We start from the raw sequence: 26,900 nt of genomic DNA on the forward strand, positions 1-26,900 counted from the left end.
GGGTAAGAGAGGTGGGGACAAGAGGGATGGTTTTTAAGATGTTGGGGCCCCAAGGACTAAACTGATCAAATGGGATTCTGCCTTTTCTTCTAACCACTTATCTGCATTTACATTTATTTCAAACTTACTTGCTTTCTGTTGGAAGTTAGGAAGGGCGGATAAAAAACAGTAAAGCCAGTGGTATATAAAACTCAGTTTGGGGGCCTCTATCAGTTTGGTATAGTAGGGGAAGAGAAGAGATTGAATCTTCTGGGTAAGGTGACATTTTAAAGTATCTTTGAATGACAATTATCTGTGCTATTCTAGTCCCTTATCAAAATTTATGATTGAGCACAGGCTATAAACTTAATTATTTGAAATTTGTAGTAGGGTGAATTAAATTTTAGCCTAATTTAAAACATGAGCTAGTATTAAACTTTTTCTCTGCAAGTTTTGTTTGTTTGATACAGATTCTTCATATGCAAGGGTTTCAGATATTTTACAAAAGGTATTTAAATAATTATTAATCACTTTAGATTTATTTATAATATTTAAAATATTATAACCATATCAGAAATCGGATGATTTGTTTCTTTACCAGCTCTAATTAGAGCAGTTACCTTTGAAGTTCTGGAGAGGTAAACAATCTTCAGTTTTTGTATGACATTATATTAGCAAGATAATATAACACCTCTAAAAGCACAAATACTTTCATTTACTCTAACTTAGGTGTTTTGGATATATTTTTCAAGAACAAATCTATCTTTTAAAAATTTAAGCAAATATGATTAAAATTTTGAAGTACCTTAGTTAGAAGCGTGAAATGTATGTGAAAAACAAACTAAGTGGCTTTTAACCAGCTTAACATGAAGAAATCAAACTTGAATTTCAAACATAAATATGTTTTACATATGGATAGTGTAAAAAGCACAAATGTGTGTATAGATGTTGCTTTTTGCTGCTGAGTCTTCTTAAATTATAGAAATAAAATATTTGCTTTTCTTTTTTTTTGTCAATTTCCAAATGGTAGTCAATTAATATGCAATGTTAAGAAGAAAGACTTTGGGATTTCTCATGTGCACAGTGTTTAAGAATTATTAGTCTAAAAATAATTTCTTCTTTTTGGGTATGTGAACCTCATTGTGAAACCAGTGAAAGCCATGGACCCTCTTCCAAGAAAACTGTACCTCTGCTGATATGTATAGAATTTAGCATATAGTATGAAGGAGTTGACAGACCCCTCTGAAGCCCATTCATGGGGATCCCTTAGGTTTAAAGGATTTCATGGGTTTTTTTTTCTTTTTTTGGGGGGGAGGATGGAGACTCACTCTGTCACCAGGCAGGAGTGTAGTGTGTGTAGTGGTGCGATCTCAGTTCATTACAATCTCTGCCTCCCAGGTTCAAGGGATTCTCCTGCCTCAGCCTCCCAAGTAGCTGGGATTACAGGTGCACGCCACCATACCCAGCTCATTTTTTTTTTTTTTTTTTTTTTTTTGTAGTTTTAGTAGCGACTTCTACTAAATAATTATTATTCACCATGTTGGCCAGGATGGTCTCGATCTCCTGACCTTGTGATCTGCCCGCTTTGGCCTCCCAAAGTGCTGGGATTACAGGCATGAGCCCCTGTGCCCGGCCAGGATTTCATGTTTTAAGACTTGCCCTAGATGGCTTACTTATGTGATTTTCCTTTAAAACTTTATGTGCAGACTTTTCCAAAAATATTTTGCTAGTGTTTATTGTAGTTTGTTTTTTAGAAGAGTAACTGCTGCAGCGGGTTAAGAAAAAGTAAGGTCTAGTGGAAAATGAGCTCAGCCAAGGAATCTCGAGCCCGTAAGCTCTTCTCCAGCTTCACTATCAGCTAGCTGAGTGACCTTTGGGGAAATCACTTAACTTCTCCAGCTTTGATTTTCTATGCGATTTCTGCAGTCCCTACAAGTAGTCTTATGAGCAGTTTGATGACATCATGATTTCAGGATATCATGGCAAAATTCTTTATCAGTTTAGGATTGGCCCTGCTACTCATTTTTGGGGAAAATGCCTTGGAGATAAGGTATATGTACATTGTGCTGTCTTTTGTTGGATATGCCTTTTCAGCAGCATTTATTAATACTTTCTCAAATGCTCTATAAGTTAAAATCCCAGTCCCATCCTCATCACTTTGAATTTCAACATGTTTTATATATTCTGGGTATAAGCCTGTGTTGATTATATATACTATAATTATCACCTCCAGTTCTGTGGTTTACCTTTTCACTTTCTTAATGGTGTTTTTTTGATGAACAGAGGTTCTTAATTTTAATTTTGTCCAATTTATCAGTCTTTTCCTTTTTATTATATTTTAAAGTGGTAATATTTTACTTCCTAATCAACAAGGTGGATGAAAACAATTCCAGAAAGTCATTCATTTAACAAATAATGCTGCTAGAAATCGATGCATAAGAAATTATCGCCAGCCTGAAGGAGCTAACATGAAAGCCCTAATAGGGAAGATAAGCCCTCAACAGACAGCTTAAGTGTCTATTTAGTCAATTCATTGATTTAACAAACATTTATTGAGCATTTACTATGTGCCTGCTACTGTTTCAGGCAACCTTTTGAGTGGCACAGAATCCTATAGATATCAGTAGTGTTAAGAATCCACTTTTTAATAGCTGCATTGTTCTACAGATTGTTGCATGATTTCTCTTTTGGTTGGGAGTCATCCTAACCTTTGTGATTAAAATTGTTATTTGCATGGGCCTGAGAAATTTAAAAAGGACAGCTGCTAAAGAAAAGGCAGAATAGAATAGCACATTACTTTCTTTTGGAAATGAATGCTAACTGTATGAACCGGGGCCCTTTCAAATAATTTTATTGTATGTTTGGTATAACTGTACATGGTTAAACAAAGATTTACAATCTGAGAAACATGAAGCTCTTTTGAAATATTCCCTGAGGAAATGAGACACTATTGGGGTAATACCAGTCAACAAACACCATATTTAAGGCAAAAGGAAGACATGTAGTTTTAGAGCATAGCATAGTGGAGTTTAAATAATTAAATATTAAAATATTAAGGGAAAAGTTTTAATTTTTGTTTTCCTAATATTGGATTGGGATCCCAAAACGTAAATTTTCTTTCTGGCTTTATCACTGATTAGATATGTGGCGTGGAAACAAATAGCTTTTGCGTATGTGGTTTACAATTTAAAGTGGTAAGACGTGGCCAGGCACGGTGGCTCACACCTGTAATCCCAGCACTTTGGGAGGTTGAGGTGGGGAGGATTGCTCGAGCCCAGGGGTTTGATACCAGCTTGGGCAACATAGTGAGGCCTGACTCTACAAAAAAATAAAGTAATAGCCAGGCATGGTGGCACACTTGTAGTCCCAGCTATTCAGGAGGCTGAGGTGGGAGGATTGCTTGAGGCTGGGAGGTTGAGGCTGCAGTGAGCTGTGACTGTGCCACTGCACTCGAGCCTGGACAACAGAGTAAGACTCTGTCTCAAAAAAGAAAAAGGTGAGACACATCTAAGAATGTGAAGAAAAGTTTAGTTAAAATTCTGACTATATATTATAATAAAATGCTGTGATTTTAAAGCCTTACATAAGGCAAGTACATTTCAAGATTAATTGAAGAAAATGCCTTTTATGAGGACCAAACTAAGAACTAGTGATGTTAGCTTAATTTGTTAATGTAAAACAACTGATAGTAGAGGTCACTTGTTGGGGATGAAGGAGTATTTGTATGTTATTTAAGTGAGGTGCATTTCATTTCTATATGTCTCTTACGAAAGGAAAATTATCAACTACTTACTTTTCCTTGTCTTGAAAAAGTATGGAAAAGTAGCGATTTAACTGCCCTTGAGTTCTTTCTTTGCTTTGTAAAAGTTACCTATTGCTTCTCTTTTTTTCTTTTGGGTTTTAAAACTTTGGAAACTTGTATGTGTTTTGTTTTTTTCTTCTTAAAATCAGAAATCTTTGAGTCTTCAACTTTTAATGACATGTCATAAATATGTGTGTGTTGTCTAATTCCATTTTCCCGTTCTTCTGTTATAGGGGGCTAGATTGCTGAAGGAGAGCCAGTTTCCCCAAAATTGGTAAGTACTTTCACTAGGTGGACATAGTATGCCTGATCCTGATGCTAGCTGGATAAGAATTCAAATATTGTGATTTTTTTTTTTTTTGCACAAAAGCTCTCTCCCAGAAATAGGGCTTTGCTGTTTGCACTAAGTGGAAATGAACTGTCTAATTTCATGTAGCTATATTTCAAATGCATTTGTGTTTCTGCTAATACAACTAAGCCTGCATGTTCCACCATTTGATAACCTGTTAAAATGTAAAAGTCCCGTTTTTCCAAAAATGTCCTTAATGCAATGGTTCGGGTTGAGAATTCAAAAGTCAAGAAATTCAAAAGTTCAGATTCCTAGCCAGGCCCAATGGTGTGTGCCTATAGCCCCAGTTACTCAGGAAGCTGAGGCAGGAGGATGGCTTGAGCCAGTTCAAGTTCAGCTTGGGCAACAAAACAAGACCCTCATCTCTTAAAAAAAAAGAAGATTAAGATTCCTGTAGTGTTTTATGTTACTTAATATGCTGTTATATTTGATGGCCTTAGTATATGTGCAAAATGACTTAGGTTAATTTAACTGTGGAAACTTGACTTTGAAATTTGGGACTAGTGTTTATTTACATTCTTAAACTTAATATTGGATTAGTTAGCCTCATATCTGATAGTAAATTTTTAGCGTGTGTTGTTTTATATAATTCTTCAAAAGGAAAAAGAAAAAGAGAGAGAGAAATGTAATCATGTGGGGCATATAGGCGAACACTTTTTCCTAATATCTACTTTGATAGATTTTTTTAATGGCTGTTCATCACTCTTGAACATTTCTTTGAACGCACAGGGCAATCTAGTGACTAATCATCAAACAAATATTAACTTTATTAGGAGAGTATGTATTATGAAAAAAATTAAACTCAAATAAGATAGCTGGAATAGGGTAGTCACCTAATGCAAGACTACTACTTTTTAAAAAAAATTTTAAATCCTCTCTCTCAAATAGTAATTAACTTGGTGGGTAGAGTAGATATAGCAGATATTTGGCCAAGGTTTCCTTTTGATAGTTTATGGTGCTTGTGGTGTCTCTCTTCCTTTTGGGGACTGGGATTTGAACATGTTTCGTGGAGGCACTTGAACTAGTTAATCCTTGCATTTACTACCTTTTTATTCTACTAGCCTTTCTCTCATTAAACCTTTTAAAATAAATAATCAAGATCCTATAGCTCTTTACTTTGACATGGGATAGAATTTTAGAGAAGGGACCTTAACCCATTTATACCGGAGATTGCAGATTTTTTTGTGAAAATCAGACCTTGGCGATGACCTTGAGCAGTAGGATATAAATAACTCCCACAAGCTTAGTGTTCCAATAATGGAACACTAGGTATAAATGAGTTAAGGACCTTCTCCAATATTTTACCTTGTGTGGCAGTTTCTTCTAGATCCCTGACAGGTTGTTATTCAGGTACATATTGAATACCACATTTTTTAAAAATGTAGCTCATCTTCTATAATGTATTCTGAGGAATTCTACTCCCACAGAAAATAAGTATTATTGAGGTGGGGTGGGGGTGGGAAAAGGGTTCTGTGGTCAAATAATTTGGGAAATGCTGCATTAAACAAAGTTAAACAGGTTTCTTTACTGCAGGACTTCTCAGAACCTTTAATATGCTAATGTGCATTGTGAATCTCCAAGAGGGGGATATGATATGCAGCATTCTTGAATACTTCTAATGACAGGGAGCCCACTACCTCATAAGGTAACCCATTCCTTTTTTGTACAACTCTTATCCTTAGTTCTTCCTTTTTCTTATATTGATCTGAAGTCTATCTCCCATAACTTCCACTTCTATTAAGTATTTATTGGTTATGCTGAGACTACCACACCCACTTGTGTTATCCTTTGTGTGGTATGTATTTGTAAGATTCTGGCCAGGCTTGTCTGGACAGTTTTTTAAAAATAGTCATTAAATATTAATAACCTTCTGGTAAATGTGACAACTAGTTCTAAAACCTTGGCCTCATTGTCACTATGCTCTCACACCCTACTCCCCAGCCTCCTCCATTTTCAATATCTGTGTATTTTAAAATTTACTTACTTTTCCTTTTGTTGGATGTGGTTGGGATAATTTAGTAGACATGCTTAATTTTCGTCAAGAAAGTTAGGAAATAGAAGAATGTGTGTATGCAGACAGCCTGGACCCCAGGAAGCAGAGGTAGAAACTGTATATTGGGCTGAGCACTGATGATGGTAGGGAGGGGTCCAGGACACTACATAGACTTGTGCAGGAGGGTGCTATGGGGAACCCCAGCCTGGCCCAAGGCACCGTAATAGCCTGCACATTGCAGTGGAGGTATGACCTGTGTAGAGATTCCTTTTTTAAAAAGTGAGGACCTGCCCCCAACCCCCTCCAAAACAAATAGAGATGAGAAAGATACTTTATACTCACATACATTCAGGTATTTAGGTATCATAAATGTAATGATATGTATGCATATATATTTTTTGATTTAATTTAATAGGAAACAACATTATTAAATATAATTTAATAGTATGGAAATATCCAACAAGCTAAGGAGGTATTTGTCAACAGCTGTCATACTGGGATTTGAACATAGTAACCTTACCAGATTCAGAGGGTTCACCTCTAAAATCAGGGTTGCCAAGCGCTTTGTGCAGTAGTATTTTCTGTTCACTTGTGTAGTGTCATAAAAGAAACACCGTGACGAAAATAAATCAAGATGTGTTGAAAATTTGCTAAATGATAAGAAAATAGACAATATATTGTGTTTTTTAATGTTGTCATTTATATTGATTCATGTTAGTAAATGTTAATGTTTTCATAAATAGTATTAGAATAATTTTATTTATTTATTTATTTTTTGAGACGGAGTCTCACTCTGTTGCCCAGGCTGGAGTACAGTGGCGCGATCTCCGCTCACTGCAAGCTCCGCTGCCTCCCGAGTTCACGCCATTCTCCTGCCTCAGCCTCCTGAGAAGCTGTGACTACAGGCGTCCACCACCACGCCCGGCTAATTTTTTTTGTATTTTTAGTAGAGACGGGGTTTCATCATGTTCGCCAGGAGGGTCTCGATCTCCTGACCTTGTGATCCGCCGGCCTTGGCCTCCCAAAGTGTTGGGATTACAGGCGTGAGCCACCGCGCCCGGCCAAGAATTTTTTTATTTTTAGCATTCATGGTAATTTTAGCACTACTGCTAATAAAGATATTATTTTATCTCCCTACGTGTTAGATACATAGTAAGAAGTAAGTATTTTGTACAAATTGAAACCTGATATTCAGATATTAAGCATGGGACAAGAAGTAAAGATACATAGATCTGTCAAGACCTTCTACTTTTTCCTATGTAAGAAAATGAATTAAACTTAAACATTGTGTCTGAGAATATAGATAAAAAGCAGAGGAGTTTCACATCAAATAAATGCATGGTATAGAGAACATGGAGTTGTCCTTTTTAGGGACAGTTTGGGGGCACACTGGCATGGACTTATTGTTAAAGAAATGTTGGTTGATGAGTCAAGTTTTGATTGGAAAAATGTTTCTGTCAAGTCAGTAACATCCAAATCGGAGTTATAGCTTTCCTACGAGTTATTAGAATCATAATAAAATACCTGCAGGTCACATACCTTCAAGCAGAAGTATACCCAGAGAAATAGTTAGAAGAACCTCCACAGAGAATTTGAGAACATAAAAGGCTACAGTCTTCTAGATATATACTATGTAGAGAAGTTTTATTAAAAGTTCTGTATAGAGAAAAGAATTAAGTGTTTTAAAACCGTCATAAAACTTTACAGTTGGCAAAAGGCTTTTCATATAATTTTGCCTTATTTAAACCACAGCAGTCTTATGAAGTAGGTGATATTGTTTCCATTTTCCTGATTTACAAGCAAACAAACAAACCCCGAGGATGAGAGTAGTCACACAGTGAGTAAGTAGAATTAGCGTTTTTTGGTTTTTGGGGTGGTGAATGTGCTTTCCATATATCATGACTGACCTTTTTAGTGGGATTTGATTATCGTTTTTGTTTGGTTTGTGTGTTTGATTTTATGTCTTTTTTTGTTGTTGTTGTTGTTATTGGAAGGTTAGAGGCCATTAGGTATCAGAATGGTTTGACGTGTACAGTTTGGAAGATTGCATATGCTAGTATTTTGGGCTAGGCAAGTGGCCTTGCTGATAGTGACTTGTAGAACTATTGGATGGTTAGAGTCATTCATTATGCTGGAATACAGTGTGTTACCGTCTTACGAGTCTGATGGTATTCACCTTGCAGCAACTGATTTATTATTTATAACTTGTTAGAATTGGTCAAAATATGTTAAATCATCTTTTACAAATGTAGCAAATAATTCTTTTGATGCTATAAACTGCCTCCCAGTGGTGTTCAGATGATGACTGCATGAGATGTCCAAGACCTCAAAATATTTTTTCAGCTGGGTGTAGTGGCTCACACCTGTAATCCCATACTTTGGGAGGCTGAAGGTGGATGGATCACTTTAGCCCAGGAACTCAAGACCAGCCCGGGCAACATGGCGAAACCCTGTCACTATAAAAAAATACAAAAATCAGCCAGGTGTGGTGGGGCACACCTGTAGTCACAGCTACTCAAGAGGCTGAGAGGCAGGAGGATCACTTGAGCCCAGCAAGTTGAGGCTGCAGTGAGCTGTGATCGCACCACTACACTTCAGCCTGGGTGACACAGTGAGACCCTGTCTCAGGAAAAAAATTTCTTCAAAAGATTCAGCATGTATTCGTAACCAGCCTGGGCAACATATGAGACCTCTTCTCTACAAGAAAAAATAAAATTAAAAAAACAAGATTCAACTTGTACCTGCCTTTTTTTTGTAAACTATAGATACATGTCTATAATTTCTTTCTGCACAGACCAATCTCTTAAAATTACTATCCAGAAAGAGACCTTTCTGAAGAAAAGAAAAAGAATTTCAAATGAATCTTCTAATCCTTCATATGTTTTTCTACAACTAGTCCTAACTTTTTTAACCCTTCAGTTTTATTTTGAAATAAAATGAGTAATTGGCATTCAGAGTCCTTGCTGAATAAAACTTCATGCCTTTGTGTATCTCTAAGAAGCAGACAACAATCTGATGGAGAAAGTAAAAGCCATCAGCTCCTCATTAACTTGAGTTGCAGGCTTATTATTGTGCGAGGCACTCTTTGACATTTACAGTCTTCAGGTTAAACCCTGGTTTTAACTTTTTCTTTTCCTGAGCATTTTGTTTGATAGTATAACATTTTCTGATGCTTTATCTACAAATCCTTGGTTAATGTTTTCTTGTTTAAAAAAATGTGCATATTTTTTATGGAAAATTTTGAAAATATCAATACCCTAAAAAGAAGAAAGTAAATAATTGTCAGTGCTCCTACCTAGAGATAACCATCAGCAAATTATAAAGTGGCACTTTATAAATTCTAGACAGCTCAGAGTATTATTATTTTATAGGTCTTCAGTTTAATAGACAAAACATATAATCTTAATTATATTTCTGTGTCTTAATTGATGATGGAAGTTCTTCATGTTTCTTGGTCATTCTTATTTCTTCTGTAAATTGTTTTTTCATAGATTTTTGTTATCAATTTGTGAGGGCCCTAAATATATAAACTATATTAGCCCTTTGTCATGTATAATGTGAGTTCTTCATGTTTTAACCTGCCGTTCATTTCCAGAGTTTATGTAAATTGAGTTGAACTGTGGTTTTATGTTACTACCAGTAGAATGAAGTATGAATATTTGAAAAATACCCCTTCAACTTCAAAGTGATTCTTGACAGAAATTATAAGGAATCATTTTGGACACATTTTCTGGTAGAGCCTTGTAAAAATTAAAACCAAGTGTTGTTTTCAAGAAGAACTGTAATATATAAGTCAAGAATTTGAGTAGGGAGATTATTTTGGTATTTAAAGTGGCTGTGTAGTTTTAACTTTAGTATTGCAGTTAGAGTAAGCTTACATGATAACAAAAATCTTGGTCTTAGTGACTTAATGATTCTGATACTTACTGACTGATTGGTTATCATTCCAAATATTTTAAAAGATGGTAGCTAAAACTACCCAGATTTGTTCACCACAGTATGTCTCCCTTTCTAAATTATTAATATCTCCCCTAAATATACTGCCTTTTAAAATGTTTTGGTTAACATTATCATTCTACAGTAAACTTTTCCTGTCGTTTGCAAATGTGAATTTAAAGGAATTTTGCATTTTTGGAATTTATTCTTTCTTAGGTTTGAGTATTTTGATGTTGTATAATCTAGTATATAAGCCCTAAGAGAGAGATTTCTGATGTTTTATGCCTAATGAGAATAAGCAAATATAATGAAAACTCATATTCACAGGAATATATTCCCTAATGATTCCATTATAACTCTGTTAAAAGAGTTTTCAAAGGGCTCTTAGAAAACTTAGGTTGAATATAGACTTTACCCATAGGTAAATAATATTTAGAAGTATGAAGATCATGAATCTTATTGTATTGGTTTAAAGAGTAGTGGTTCCTCTCACTTTCTGATTGTTCTCTTCCCCAGTTTATATGAATGCTAAAAAGCAGCTCTAGCTACAAGTTTTATAGGTGCAAAGAAGAAAAGAAATTTGAAGTAAAATTTAAATTTATTCAGGCAAAAACAGACTTTTGCTTTGGCAGAGTACTAAAATAATGTCTAAGGCCACATTCAAGAATGGAAAAAAAATAATAAAGGATAAATTAGCCATTGAAATAATTTAAATTAGAGTAGTGATGATTGGAGGAGGATAGGAAGGTCAAGCTGGGTGTCACATGAACAGATTTAGACTTTTGACATTATCTCCACTTGCTATATGTATAGTCAAAGAGATGACTGGCAAGCTTGAAAGATGATTTTCATTGTAAAGCTGGATGTGTGTTCCATTACTAGACTACCTCATGTTACATACACACGATAGATAGATTTTAAAATATCCACATCATAACTTTGTGATAGCACAGTTATATTGCATTGTATTTGTCTGTGTTGAGTATTAATTTGTTAAATGTAAATGTTTAAGTTATACCAGAATTTCCCCATTTTGAGTTTCTCTATTTTTTATGTAGAGTGAGAACCCATCCAAATGAAACTACCCTGGCATTCTTTAACCTCTGAGAAACCCCGAACTCTCCAGTCCACTCTGTGTGAAGTTTAAAAATGTATGATACTGTTGTTATATGTCTCTTTCTGAGGACAGTGTGTCCTGAATGGTTATAGTCTCATTGAAGGCAGAAGTGGTCTTATTCAGCTCTGTATCCTCAGTATGTAGTGATTAATACAGTGCTGAGCATGTAGTGGGTGCTTAGATGTTTCCATGACCAGATTAAACCCTTTTTTTGTTTTTCATTTCTTAGTTATTTGAAGTGTTCTTTAGAGGAATACTTGAAGAATTGTTTTGGGGAAAAAAAGTCTCTTTGGGAAATTTCTTGCCCTGCGTTAGAGAATCAGATATTTTTTTACTAACATAATTTATTTGACATAAATATTATATTTGTTTCAAATGTAATGATCCAAAACATTTTACGATCTTTACAGCTGCAGTGAGAAGAGGAGTTTGTTACTTTAAACAGAGGCTGAAGAAACTATAGAATTAGCAGAGAAAGTGGAGAAGGTAGAGGATGGAGTTGCAGACTCTACAGGAGGCTCTTAAAGTGGAAATTCAGGTTCACCAGGTACGTTGTATTATTGGCTTCTCCCACATTGTTGTTAAGATTAGTAAACAAGCCCATCTCTGGTGTTTAGTACGGTTTTTAATAATCTTTAAGACAATTTTGTCCAAGAGTCATGTCGTTTGCCTTTTATCACTACTCAGCAAAGTCATAGATACTACTTTTAAGAACTTAAAGTATTCCTGACTTCCTTTCTAGAGAAAAGCACTGAAAAGATTTTTTTCATACACCAAAGGTGTTAACAAAAAAGAAAGAAATCTTTTTTCTGCTTTTTGGTTCATCTGAAGGACTTTATTCATGTGATTTAACTTGCATGTTTTAAATAACAACATGTCTAACTCAACTACCATATGTACTAAAGTTTTTACAGATCATATGACTCAGCTTTATGCGTTGATTCCAATCTTCCTTAAAGAAAATGTGATTATCTTCACAGATGTTTAAATTTCAGATTTTACAATTCTTATATTTTACCTCAGATACCCAGACTAAACAAACATTTAAAGTAACTATAAAAATGTATATATAAATAAAATATATTTTAAATACATTTGTAAAACAATATATTTTATGTATATAATAGTAAAATATTAAAATACTAAATATAATTTATATATGAATATATAAAAGTAAAAATATACATAACTATAATCAAGACAAAAAGCTATCTTTAAATAATTACATTTAAAATTTGTTATGTAAACAGAGTACCATTGTTTTATATCTTTCTAGACTTTAGCTGGACATCAGGCTGAAGACACACATACACATGCATGTATCTAATCCTTGGTACTCAAAAGTGATAAAGGATGATGCATTGACTGCTTTTGAATTTGTAACAATTGGGGATATGGGAGTGCAGAGAATGATAAGTAAAACTACTTTTTAAAGGTGTTTGTTCTTAGGTATAGTTTCCTTTGTTTATCTGAGTAGTCTAAGGTAACATTAACTTTTGAAATCATTGGGAGAATATCTTGGGCCTTTGATAACTACTAGATTTGCACATTGCTCAGAATTAGTGTAGGTGAGAACTTAAAGGAAGCTTCAAAAGCACCTGTTCAGAAATCCCTGCTGCTGCTCCGGATCTCGTTAAACTCTTGTTCCGCTGCGGAGTTGGCCCTGTGCACGTGGGCTTCTTTAAGTAGGCAATAAGCTGTGTACTTTTTTTTTTTTTTTTAACTTTGCTTCTGGTACTGACTGAGGAGAGCAGAAATTTGTTACAAAAACAAGCTTGTCTTTTTCTGAGTGAAACTAGTTTAACATAGAGGTGTGTTGAATACCCAGTTTGGCTGAATGGCAAGTGATAAAAATTAAACTCACATTTGGTGCAAAGCTAACATCATCATAGAATGAATTTTGGGAGTACAGTAGTCAATCTGAAATTTATATGGATCAAGGATAATTTTATGATGTTGTGTGTGATTTTTGGAGTTTTTCCTCCTCTAAAGAAGTATTGAGATGGCAAAGTTAACATTCTGCTTTAGTTCCTCCTCGCAAGATATGAGCAAGTCTCCCAAATAATCCTTTCTTGAAAGGCTCATGACCTAAATTAATTGAAGTTAATTACTAAATATTTTGTTTCATATTCTGAATTCAAGCATACCAATTTTATAAACATCGCAATTATGAAAATACTTAATATTTATTATTCTGTTTTAAATCTAATTAAAATTTTAAATTTACATTTGTTGACTCAAAAGGGATATAGTTCCTAAAGTTATTCTAAACACTCTCTTACTATTCATATTAACTGTCAGCTTTGAGCATAAAATTAATAGCTTTTATATTCATCCTTTATTTATACAACATTTTGTTTGTGTGATAATAAACATTTATTTCTATGCCAATAATATTTTAACAGAGAAAGCATATATTTCACTCCAGTTATATCTGTAATACTTTACTATTTTTGGAAAAATAGTTTATATGGTGTCACCTACACAATCATTGATCATGACAAGTTGAGGCATGCTAGAAATGACATCAAGGTAGGGGCGTTGGTTACTAGGCTGAGACCAAAGCCAGAACATACATTTGACTAAATATTGGGACAAAAGCCACCCTTGGTTGCATTTCTAGCTAGGGAATGAGATTAGGGCTGAAATTGAGCTTACTGGATAGAAAATATGTTCTGAAACTACCTGGTATTGCTGTAGTTAAAGTATATTTTTGTTCTTTGTGCTTTTGTTACGAATGGGAGATAGTTACGAAAGTAGCAATGTACACATAGCTGATGTTCAATAAATATTTAAGTAATAATGTCCTGTGATGGACATCTCATCTTTTTGGGGAAATTGTCTTTTCTCCTCCTCCTTTCTTTGACCTTATTTAGTTTTGATGGAAATCACATTTAAATTTTCAGGGTATTTACTCTATATGAAAAGGAAAATAGTATAAAACAGAGGTTAGCAAATTTTTTTGAAAGGGGACACATAGTAAAATATTTCTGGCTTTGCGGGTAATTTATGGTCTGTCACAACTACTATGCTCTGCAGTTGCACGTACAGAACAGCCACGGACAATATATAAATGAATGAATATGACTTTTTTCCATAAAACTTTATTTGCAAAAACAATGGCGGGCCAGATTTGGCCTATGGGTTTTTCTGCTTACCTTTGGCATAAAGTATATCCTCAAGAAATATTGCCACATTCTTGTGGAAAGTAACTTAACTTTGTTAACATGATGTCGGCTTAAAGTTACTAGGGATTTGGATGGTCCAGTAAGTTGCCCAGCTTGTCCGGTCCTACCCCTGATTGTCTAAAATGCAGTTTAACTGCTTATAGATAGAAAAGTTGGCTTATTTATTTCCTTTAGAGGTGAAGACTTCATGTGGTTATCAGTGAATTTTTAAATTCCAGTGTCTGGAAGAAAACCTTTTTCAGCTCAACCCTCTGGTAACCAAATCAAAAAGGAAAATCAAGAGCTTTTTTCATTGATGAGTGTGGCTAGCATTAATGTAAAAATGTATATGTATAAAACCTTGTGTTTCAATTCCCTTAAACTCTTGGAATATGTATTGTTTCTGTTTTGTAGATCAAGACTAGGATATAGAAGAGCTACTACCATTAAATATGAAGTAGAATATAGTGACACATACCTTATGTATTTGGAGGTCACATGGTTGGCAACCTCAGTTATCTAAAACGTGTCTTAGCACCAGGGAGAAAGACTTGACCAATTAGAATAAATGTCTGAAGTGATACACTAAAGATTATACATTTTACTAAAGGAGGATTTCTTAGATTATTACAACCTATTGCCTCGTCTTAAAATTAGTCCAGTGAGTGTACCACACAGCAGGTCTGAAACAGCAAATTTGAGCTGGATTTCAGGTTGTTAGAATAGTAGCAAGAGCTGGACATGGTGGCTTATGCCTGTAATCTCAGCTACTCAGGAGGCTGAGGTGGGAGGATCGCTTGAGGTCAGGATTTCGAGATCAGCTTGGATAACATAGTGAGACCTCATCTCTTAAAAATATTTGAAAAATAAAAATTAACCAAGCCTGATAGTTCAAACCTATAATCCAAGCTACTTGTGAGACTGAGGCAGAAGGATCGCATGAAGTCAGGATTTCGAGACCAGCCTGCATTACACAGCGAGACCTCATCTCTTAAAAATATTTTAAAAAACCAAAAAACAAAAACCAGACCTGGATATGTTGATGCACATCTGTAGTCCCAACTACTTAGGAAGATAAGGTGGGAAGATTGCTAGAGCCCAGGAGTTGGAGGCTGCATTGATCTGTGATTGTGCCACTGCACTGCAGCCTCGGTGACAGAATGAGATCCCATCTTTAAAAAAAAAAAAAATGTTCTGGCTGACTACTTGACGTTAAGGAGTGGACTGGAAAACTACAGTGTGGATTTAAGAACTTTAAAACATTGTAGTTTGGGACCTTTTTTGTAAGGACCCTATTGTTTATAGTTTAGTATATTAATATAATCATTCCTCTAAGTATCAATAAAAGCTTGATTTAAAAAATTTTTTTTCTTCTTTTTAAGAAGTTAGGGTGGGTGTGGTGGCTCACACCTTAATCTCAGCACTTTGGGAGGCTGAGGAGGGAGGATTCATTGAGACTAGGAGTTTAAGACCAGCCTGGGCAACATAACAAGACCCTGTCTCTACAAAAAATTTAAAAATTAGCCAGGTGTGCTGGTGTGCACCTGGGGTCCTAGCTATTCGGGAGGCTGAGGTGGAAGGATCACTTAAGCCCAGGAGGTTAAGGCTGCAGCGAGCCGTGATCACACCACTGTACTCCAGCCTAGGTGACAGAGGAAGACCCTGTCTCAAAAAAAAAAAAAAAAAAAAAGGTAGTAGTTAGATAAATATATAGTATATTTTTAGAAAGGTTTTATTTTACAACTAAACAATTTAAAAGTGCCTTGTCACCAAAAGAGAGTCACCAAAAGAGAGTGACAAATTTTTCCATTACATGAAAAATTGACTTGGGTAATAGCTTATTCCCAGTTACTTTAGGACTTCTGATGCTCCTTTATCCTTCAGATTCTTCTGTCTATGGTTATTGTTACCTTTGGGCAGCAATGATTTTAAAAGTTGGGTTAGGTCAAAAGACATTCATTTTTCTTTCTTTCTTTGTTATTTGTTTGGGCTTCTGTTTTCCCTAGCAAAGATCTTTTCCATTCAGTATTGGGTAGCACTCTCTTTCCCAGAGGAATCGAGTTAGATAGAATTTTGTATTGTTCCTGCACTTCCTTGTTCTCAAATACTGAGTATCACTGCCCCACTGAACTTGTCCTCCCCTGCACCTAACTCCTTCTTGAGAGAAGACTGTGGCAAAGTCACATGGGACACTACACTCCTTCAGTGGTAAGAACCAAATCAATAGACCTGCCAAATCTGTACTTTGCTCTGTATGTAACAGGCCGGTTTTGTGTGGGGCCAGCTTCTTTCCAGGCCTTGTTTGGGACTCCAGACATTGACAGCATTTGAAAGGGATGTTTGGCTTTTGGAGCATCCAGCTTGTTTAAATTCCTTTCGGAAGCCATTGTCACCCATCTCTGTCCAGATTTAAAAATCAGGCACTTTTTCATTTCAAATATAAAGTGGTGGTTTGATTTTTTTATTGAAGGAAGTGTCTCCTGAGCCTATTACATGCATCACAGAAGGTTTTAGTCTGTTCTGATTGTGGTGTTGCTCATTGTTTTGTGTTAACTTAAAATCCTAGATTTTTTGGTCCAAACCTGATTAGCCATAGGGAGTTAATATGTAAGACTAATGGCTCTTTTTCTCTCTTTATTACCAGAAACTGGTTGCTCAGATGAAGCAGGATCCACAGGTAAACTACTATTTTTATTCATGTAATTGTTAAATTTAAAAATAATTTAAAATAAAATCACCATAAAATACTTAAATATAGATGGTACTTAACTTTTAAGAATTACTTCATTTCTAATAGCAATTATTTTTAATACATTTATCTTCAGGTTTTAAGAGTTTAGAAAAATTCATTCTATTTTAATATAGCTATTATTTCATTTTTGTTACTATTATTTTGGTTTTATATTAATTGGTTTGAGTATTTTGGAGAAAAATATTGAGTTAATACTCATCATATAGCTTAAATTCATTTCCATAAACCCACTTATTCAAAATCAGAGTGTTTGAGGCTTTCTGTCGTAATATTGGTGATCATGTAACAGAATTGTCTTAACCTGAAGAATCTGAGGTGGGCAGGACAGTAACTTGTTGGACAGCATTGTGGGTGATCTCATTGGGGAAGCCTTATGTCAAATACACTAATAAAAAAGTCCACATGGAGTAAACCAAATTCAATAGACGGGGAGGATGTGTTCCCTAACCCTGACAGAAGACCAAGCAGGGTAAATTGAAATAATTGTATGTGAGACAAATCAAGTAAAAGCAGTCTCTCATTAGGGTGGTGTTCAGTCTGCTAGTAGGCTGTCCTGCTACATTAAGCATTTGAAAACTTTAATTTTGGAATTTTTTGCCTACTTTAGTAAAAGGCAATCATGCTCAGTGTATCTCATCTAAAATAGTATTCTTTTTTTGATTCCTAGAATTTTAGAACTGAGAAAATGCCCTGGTAGTCAGTGTGTTAATTTGAATGATGTAGTGTTAAGGCAGTTGCAGTACTGACAGCTTTTCAGATCTAGGCTAAAATAACAAATGTACTTTGCTAAATAAGGGAGAGGGCAAGTGGAGAAAAACCTCTTATCTTTGTTGATAATGCTGTAAAGCATGTAGTGTATGCATACTTATAACCTCCATTTTCCTACTTTTGTGTGATTAGTGGAGCTTTGGGTTTTCTGTTAATGGATACTTTCTATAAAGAATAAGAATATTTTAGTGGCAGGTACTCTTAGAGTATAAGATGCTCAAATATAAAACTTTCTGTAATTTAAAACAGTTGCAGAGGAGCTGCTCCTGTTTCGGTGAGAGGAGCCTATATTTAGGATCTGTGCATTAGGTGATGGTATTATGGCTACAGTGTAATGCATGACAGATTTGATTGGCTGAATGCTTCAGGTTGCTTCATCATTTGTAATACAGTATGCATAGTCTTCCTGCTACTATTCTGTTAACAAATGAACTATCTTTCTCACAGATATTTTTTCTTTCCAATCAGAATGCTGACTTAAAGAAACAGCTTCATGAACTCCAAGCCAAAATCACAGCTTTGAGTGAGAAACAGGTAGGGGAAAAGGGGAGGGGGGCATATTTTTAACATTGTGTTCTAAAGATATGTCTGCTCGAGGCTTCTAAGAGAACTGCTATTTTTCCTCATGTGTGAAAATAAGTGTGGGCAGCCAGACTTGGTTTTAATTTTGTTTGAGCTCTGTTTATCTATTTTTATTTTTGGTTGAAATCAGTCTCTAGAGTATCCCATGGGTATATGTTACTGGCAAATACCTAAAAGCAATGTGGCAGGCTGCCGTTAACTGTGTTAATTAAACTCCATAGTTTACCCATAGGGGATGGGGTAAAGGCAGTTAGTGAGAATAGGTGATAGAGAATCTTGTAGGTGCTGCATGTACCTTGTTACCTGTCTTAAAGCCTTGAGCTGACATTTAACTTACTGTGGAGAGAATTTTCTTGTAAGTAGATTGCTCTAAATGTAGGTCTCCCATTCTAAGTATGGTCATGCCTTTATGTTAATCTCTATTAGATATTGACCTACTATTACGTGAAAAAACTTATTAGACGTATTCTATATAGGGCAGGGCAGGAGAAGAACATCTTGGTTTTTTCCAAGGACACCAGGAAAATATTCTTTGGAATTTTTTGTATGATGACCTCCACTTTACCAGTTCAGGCAGTGCCTGCCACCAGGTGGAGTGTGGCAAATGATAGAGTTATAAGTAGATGTTTATGGTAATCCCATGAAGCATTTGTTTTCTTGTTTCTTCCCCACCGCTCTCCCTCTGGTTAGAAAGAGTGGTTTTCTGTCTTGGAGGAGGTGAATGTGTTAATCAAAAGAATAAGGTGATTTGCAGTTGATATTTCATGCCAGTGACATTTTATTGAAGATTTTTGACTAAATAGTTCTAAATAACTGATTTTTATGTGTTATTTGGTGTTATTTAGTGAAATAATAACAATGAGAATAATTTATTCCTGGAGATTTTTTATTGTGTTTCTATTGTGGTTTCATTTAACTGAGGGGAGAAATAAACTTTGAGAACTATGTGGAAGAGATATGAATCATTAATGTTTCAGAATAGAATCATCTTCCAAGCTGAGTGAACAACTGCTTTATATTCTTCCCTCCTATTCTTATGCGTCCCCATCTTGTCTTCTCCACAGACAGGAGGTATTTTAGATTAGGGAATTGCCAAACTAAAATTGGGAGGAGGTGGGATGGTGGAGAACAATTTGTAAGAAAAAATATAAACAGAGTTGGTTAGTATGTATTTGGCTATGAATGTGATTCAGTTCTCTAAAGTCAACATGATGTGTGTTAGTGAAAGTGTTCTAGCTTTAGAATTCTGTTAGTGCTGAGCCTCCTTATAGTTTCAGGGTTAGTTTGACAAGACGCCAATGAATGAGTCACATTTGCTGAAAAATTCACGTGTTCCAGCAGGGAAAGAAGGTGAGAACTGATTAGTGGAGTAGGGGTTGGGGGATGCTATTGCAAAGTTAAGGTAACTTAAGACTACATTTGGGGAAAGTGGGACAATTTTTAGAAATTTACATCTACTCGAAATTTTTGTTTGTGAGAACTGACATAGATTTGGTTTATTCTGTAACTTTTTATTCTTTAATCTTTTTTCTGTTAGGGACCTTACTGAATAGAAAATTGCAACTATCTATGTTAAGACATTTCATCAAGTGGCAAGCTCTAATTGTTCTCTGAACTAAGTTTGCATTTCAGAAACTGGAATTTTAAAAAATGTCTAACATCAGGAAAACTTTAGGTATACAAAGTAAATAAAACTAGAATTAGAAACTGAAATCCAGTCCTGCAATTTTTATATTTCCTTAACTGTTAAAACAACTTTCTTGATGGAACAGAAAAATACCACTTTTAGGTAGGCTAATACTTAAAGGAAGCACAGCTGTAAAGTTCAAAAGCTCATCCCTCCTCAGACTTACTTTCAACATGTGATATTACTGTTTAGTTTAGAATAGTTTTATTGGCCAGGCATGGTGGCTCATGCCTGTAATCCCAGCACTTCGGGAGGCCAAGGCGGGCGGACTTCCTGAGGTCAGAGGTTCGAGACCAGCCTGGCCAATGTGGTAAAACCCCGTCTCTACTAAAAATACAAAAATTAACTGGGGGTAGTGGTGCACACCAGTAGTCCCAGCTACTTGGGAGGCTGAGACAGGAGAATTGCTTGAACCCGGGAAGCAGAGGTGGCAGTGAGCCAAGACCGTGCCACTGCACTCCAGCCTGGGTGACAGAGCGAGATGCTGTCTCAAAAAAATAAAAGTTTTATTTTAGAACAGTTTCCTAATGCTATGTGCCCTTTTTCTCCCCCCCCCTCAAAAGAGCCACTTATCCTCTGGCAGAACCTAACCAATTTTCCTTCCACTTTAATAACTAAAATCTGAATTACCTTATCCATATGACTAATATTTTAACATTAATTTTTTTGTTAGAAAAATTTTAAATACAGAAAAGTTTGGAGAATAATGGCATATTTCGCACTTAACTCTTTGTCGTATTTGCTTCCATTCTTTTTCTTTGTGCATTTTTCTGTAATAATTTTTTCAATATTTATTAGAAAACTTTGATTATACAAATAATGGACTCATATATTCTCTTCTTTTGTTTTATTAAAAGTTGCATCTGACCTCCAAAGTCATGAGCAAAAAAAAAAGAGAAAGACCATTGCAGATAGTCACTATTTCTTGCAGTAGACACTAGTTCTTATTCACTGTTGCCACTTCAATCTTTGATACTTACTCAGTTTCTTCCTTAAAACTATGTAATTGTATGCTCCATTTGGGAAAATACAGCCTTTAGTGAGCATCCTTCATGGCTAAAACTCAGTGAATTTCACTGAATTCTTGGTTGGAAGGTTCTAGTGCTTTAAAACTGTAACTTGAGATTTCTGAAAGAAACTCTGGCAGATTTCTAAGTCAGCTTCTTGACCTGCAGGGCTTCAATTTGTGGCGGACAGTTTTAACTCAGAAAATCCCTGACTTGATTGGCTAAATAAATTATATGTTATATAGCCATTAAGATCATGGTTTTGGAAAGTATTTTAATGATACAGGAATGTGCTCTGAAATAATAAGTGAGAGAGTATACACAACTTTATGTGCATTACAGTCCCATTTTTATGTTTATTTTGTGTATATATGTATGTGGGTGTGTAAATATACGTAAAAACAGTGTCAGTATAAGATATTGGAAGGTGGTTAAGTTTACAGGTGATTTATTTTTTCTGTATACTCTTATGTATATTTTCTAAATGCTCCACAATAAATATGTTTCACTTTTAGAATCATAAATAGACGAGAAATATGATGTAAAAAATTTTTTAACATCAAGCTCTTGTCTGTTTCAGGCATAGTTCACATTTTAAAATCTAATGACATTCTTCTCATGGTATTAAATACATGAACCACTTTAGTCAGAGAATCCAACTTTTTTTTTTTTTTTTGAGACAGGGTCTTGCTCTGTCACCCAGGCTGGAGGGCAGTGTCGCAATCTTGGCTCACTGTAAGCTCCGCCTCCTGGGTTCATGCCATTCTCCCACCTCAGTCTGCCAAGTAGCTGGGACTACAGGTGCCCGCCACCACACCTGGGCAATTTTTTGTATTTTTAGTAGAGACCGGGTTTCACTGTGTTAGCCATGATGGTCTAGATCTCCTGACCTTGTGATCCGCCCACCTCGGCCTCCCAAAGTGCTGGGATTACAGGTGTGAAGTAATGCTGAAGTATGGAAGCAACTATTAATTTCTTTAACAGGATTCACTGTCATGCTCACTCCCCACACCCTTATTTTTTTATAGGCATATATGGTCTTTTAGGGAGATATTCCAATATGGAGCCAAAGTGCTTAGTTGCTCTAGTTCTTTGCTTTCATTTTAATTCCTTATGGAGGCAATCTTAACATCCCAAAGTTTGTTGCTTGTTACTGTGGTGCTTCAGGGTTAAGCCTTCGTGGTTGCAGCTTTGGTTTCCCCCGCCTGAACAGTTTGCTGTCCTGTCTCCTTTTACCTGGTGGCCTCCTGATGAGGTTTCATGTCATAGCTTAAATGTCACTTCCTCAGAGGAGCTATCCCTGACACTCCTTCCTCTAGTCAAAATCAACTGTTTCTGTTATCTCTCATTGAACCATACTTTCCCTTCATAGTTATTCTAGTTAGGATTATGTTCAGTTGTGAATGACTGAAAACCCAAAATGAAAATGATGTAAACAGAGAAAACTTAATTTCTCTCTCATCTAAAAGTTCTGTAGGTGCCCCTAGGGCTAGGCCTGTGAAGAGTGGTTGCATGGTGTCAGGGAACCCAGGTTCCTCCTATTCTGTTGCTCTGCCATTCTCAGCATGCAGCTTTCACATCATAGTCCAAAATAGCTGCTCCATCTGGTAAGAAGGGGGAGAAGCAACAAAGAGCAAGCCCTTTATTTTTTAAGGATGTTTTCTAGAGGTTGCATGCACCACTTCCAGTTAGATCCCATGGGCCTGAACTTAGTCATATGGCCCCCGCTAGGAGCAAGGAAGTCTGGAAAATGTAGGTAGTTTATTGCCTGTGGTCGTGGCCAGATAAAATTCAAGGACTATTACTGAGTAAGAATTGGGAAATAAATACTGGGAATAATTAGCATTTTCTATTACAGTAGCATATCTGTATCTGTAGCATTACTGTTTTTTAAATATCTATCTTCCTCATTAGATTGTTAGTTTCAGGAAGGCGGGGAACATGTTTGTTTTATTTGCTTTTTTATTCCTAGTATAATATTTAGTATAATATTTAACATAGAATGATATTAACACAGAAGAGGCACTTATATTCTTTAAATGTATTATTTTATCCACCCGATCTTTTGCTCTGCTTATATCGTAATTTTTTTATAGAATGGTGTGTCTTGCTTTTTATGCTTTTTAAACCTAACTTATGAAAATCTTCTCAGATTTTTGAGTGTTCTTTGAGAGTATGATTTTTAACAGCTTTAAATATTAGTATAATTGGCTATATCATGATTTTTAAAACTATTCTTCTCTTGATGATAGGGTATTTCCAGTTTTTTTGCTATTATCAATATTGCTCTGATAGATATACCCTTCTATATGAATGCGTGTTTCTCTCTGATTGTCTTAGGAGAAATTCCTAGATGGGTGATGACTGCGTGTGTTGGTCACCTATTACCCTAACAATTCTGCATCAGAAACTAGTGTTTTGTTGAGTGGCTTTCAGCACTGCCAGTACTTATACCTAACTGGTCAAAGATTTGATTATCTCTTTAAGAAAAATAAGCTTGATGAAGTAGCTTACACTTTAATAATGTGCCATATTGTTATAGGGCATTTTACCTAAGTGTTTATTTTCACACTGGGTCTGTAGGTCATCTGGGGTTCTCCTGATCTAGGCTGTACTTGGCCAGGCACCTCTGCTTCAGTTTGTGGGCTGGCTGAACTTGTCTTCAGGCTGCAAGTTTGGTTAAGTCTACTCTAAATGTGTTCATTCTGAGGCCTTGCATGAAGGGATAGCAGCTACCTGGGGCGTATTCATTTCGTAGTTTACCTAAGAGCACAGGAAGCAGGCCAAACTACTAAAATACATTTTAAGACTCTGCTGGCATCAGGTTTGTTAACATCTCATTAGCCAAAAGAAGCCACATGGCCAAGCCTTGCAAAGTTATATGACAAAGGGTGTTGTGAATGTATAATTTTAAAACAGAGAGGATATGGAAATTGAAAACAATAATTCATCTACTGCACTTGGTCTAAAGGTATAAAAAAAAGCTTTTGCTACATCAAAAAAAAAAAAATTTTAACCAAATATCTCCAAATAACCCCCAGAAAAGGCTGTTTCACATTAATAGCATATATTGAGAATAAGTGATTTTCCCCAGGAGATACTATCTGTCACAGGGGAAAAAAGCACTCTGCTAATTTGGAAGATATACTGATTTGTATTTGATGCTTATCAGGAAGTATATTTTTCAAAGAATTTGCCATTTGTCCATGGCACAAATCTATTACAGTATTCCATAGAATTATCTTTTGGTTTTAAATTTTGTTATTCTTTCACACCTTCTTCTATTTCTTTTTACTCCTTTTTAGACAGATACACCCTTCTGTAGTCTTTGATTTTTTCTGCAAGTTTGCTTCTCTGACTCTGTTTAAAAATTACAGTCACCTGGCTGGGTGCGGTGGCTCACAGCTGTAATCTCAGCACTTTGGGAGGCCGAGGTAAGCGGATCACCTGAGGTCAGGAGTTTGAGACCAGCCTGGCCAACATGGCGAAACCCTGTCTCTACTAAAAATACAAAAATTAGTCGGGTGTGGTGGTGAGCGCCTGTAGTCCCAGCTACTCAGGAGGCTGAGGCAGAAGAATTGCTTGAACCTGGGAGGCAGAGGCTGCAGGGAGCCAAGATGGTGCCACTGCACTCCAGTCTGGGCAACAGAGCGAGACTCATCTCAAAAAATATATATATATATAGTCACCATTTCTTACAGATCTCTTCAACATAATACTGGATGAAATACTTTTCTGGGTTTAGTAAGTTCATCTTGCCATTTATGGAATCATTCTCAATTTTAAGTTTGAATATATTTTAATACGAGATTCTGAAACTTTTGGGAAAGAAGTTTCTGTCCCTCCTATTACTAGTTATGTTTCTGATGCATGGAACAACATAATTTAAGCTAATTAGGTAACTGAAACAAAGGACTGGGTAGGGATGGGGGAACCAGAAGTTTGATTCTATTCCTGACTCTGTAATAGACTTGTTGATAGATTTTCATTGTTGAATAACTTAATATGTCTTTTTCCATATTTGCGGAATGTTTGGATTATGCACTGAGGAGTTAATGCATGTGTATCCATTGAGTGCATGGAATTCTTTTGTAGGTGAGTTCTATTTAAAAGGAAATTATTGGCTGTAGTCATGGTGGTTAACTTCATCTCATATGTAACACTTTCATCTTACATGTAAAGTACTACTTTTCTAAGAAGCTTAGAACATTTCACATTTAACTCAATGACAAGTGTGTCATTGTAATACATAAACTGAGATGTGGACTTTGTGACTTAACCATTATCGTATAATTTATCAGTATCAGATTCAATATTAGAATCCAGATTGCTGTACTCTTCATTCAGTTTTATTTAGTAACTCTGTAAAGCTTTATCTATCAAATATTTTTTTGAAATAGGACGTTAGGCAAAATGATTATTTTGCCTTTAGGCCTCATTACCTTGGAGTCAAATAAGTAAGTTAGATCCTATAGTCCTAGTGTTTGTTACCTGATACATGACTATTTCCAGCCTCTAATACCAGTTACCATAAAATGTTATCCTCCGTGCCTCACAGCCAAACTAGTGTGATTGGCTCATCACATTGGAATTTAAAATTGTTGTCTTAGAAATCTTTTCACTGTGATGGAAACCTGACTTTATCCAGAGCTTAGGAATTTCCTAAGATTTAGTCTAGTTCATCCCTCCTGTGTAATATTTATGTGAAGCCATTGGTCCAATTGTTTGTTGAGTTTATTGCCACTTGTGTACATCAAAGGACATCAGCTCCTCCTTTTCATCAAATACAGGAAATGTAATATTTCAGATTTCTGCTGGTGAAATCCTGTTGGCTTATATTCAGCCAAGATGAGATGAAGGAAAGGCTCAGAAATAACTGGCTACAAGTATGAAAGTTCTGCAGATCGAGAGGTTGTATGTATGTGATGTGACCGTGGTTCCCAGTGCTGTATTATCTCCTCTCCTTTTTACCTGTCTTCTTGGAGTGTGATTGTCTCTGTTGCTGCTAGTTTTACCTAAGTGGTGAAAGATTTGACTATCTCTTTAAGAAAGAGATACTTGATTGAGTAACTTATACTTTAGTAACGTGCCACATTATTATAGGGCATTTTATCTGAGTATGGCAGAGGAAATCAAGTCAGTTGATGACTTATTACAGATACATCAATCTGTTTGCTGAGTTAAGGCAGAGCAATCTTCATGTGAGTTTATCCTAGTAACTTATTTTTGGTGCTGGCAAACTGAATGACTTTTAAAATTCAAATTGAATTTCTTAGCCCTTGTCATCAGGTGTTATATATCTTGACACTGGGCTACTAGAAAATACTGACTGGAATCTACTGTATTTTTTTTTTTCCACTTTGCTCATCTGTTGCTTAGCTGAGAGCAGTTGCTTCAAGCTATGAAAATAAAATCAAAGGCCAAGTTTGTGGAATGTTTTTCAAGCCTGTGGTATCTGCCTTTTTTTTTCTTTTGCATAGAACATATCTGTATTTCAGAATGTTTAGGGACTCTTCCACTCTTTAGAGAACGTTAATTTTTGAATGATAGGCAGTGTGAATAACAAATGCTTTTTAGGAGCCAATACAACTGACACCACCTCTCTACTATATCATGTGCTTTCAAATAATGTGCTTATATGTATATGTGCTTTCAAATAATCCATTCCCCCGTATTTATTCCCTTTTCTCTAGGATGTGTGCTTTCCAGACTTCTTTATCATTCCGAGAGTCTGATTCATCTGTCTTATTCCACATGTGTT

The 26,900-nt window shown here is 35.7% G+C and overlaps 1 protein-coding gene across 50 annotated transcripts in view; it reads left to right on the top strand.

Moving 5' to 3' along the window:
* PHF21A (PHD finger protein 21A) overlaps positions 1 to 26,900 on the top strand; it is a 191,465-nt gene that overhangs the window by 25,533 nt on the left and 139,032 nt on the right. For 26 of the 50 annotated variants that reach the window (XR_003722319.2, XR_013403260.1, XR_013403264.1 and 23 more), the window contains 4 exon segments: positions 4,015 to 4,055; positions 11,587 to 11,723; positions 16,988 to 17,020; positions 18,332 to 18,397. Coding sequence is in view for 42 of the 50 variants with exons in the window: in XM_015114224.3 (XP_014969710.1) it covers positions 11,670 to 11,723; positions 16,988 to 17,020; positions 18,332 to 18,397 (153 nt within the window). In the remaining 8 variants the exon portion in view is untranslated. 50 annotated transcript variants of the gene reach the window in all.

The sequence above is a fragment of the Macaca mulatta genome, chromosome 14 (genome assembly GCF_049350105.2).
Source record: "Macaca mulatta isolate MMU2019108-1 chromosome 14, T2T-MMU8v2.0, whole genome shotgun sequence".
NCBI classification, from domain to species: Eukaryota; Metazoa; Chordata; class Mammalia; order Primates; family Cercopithecidae; genus Macaca; species Macaca mulatta.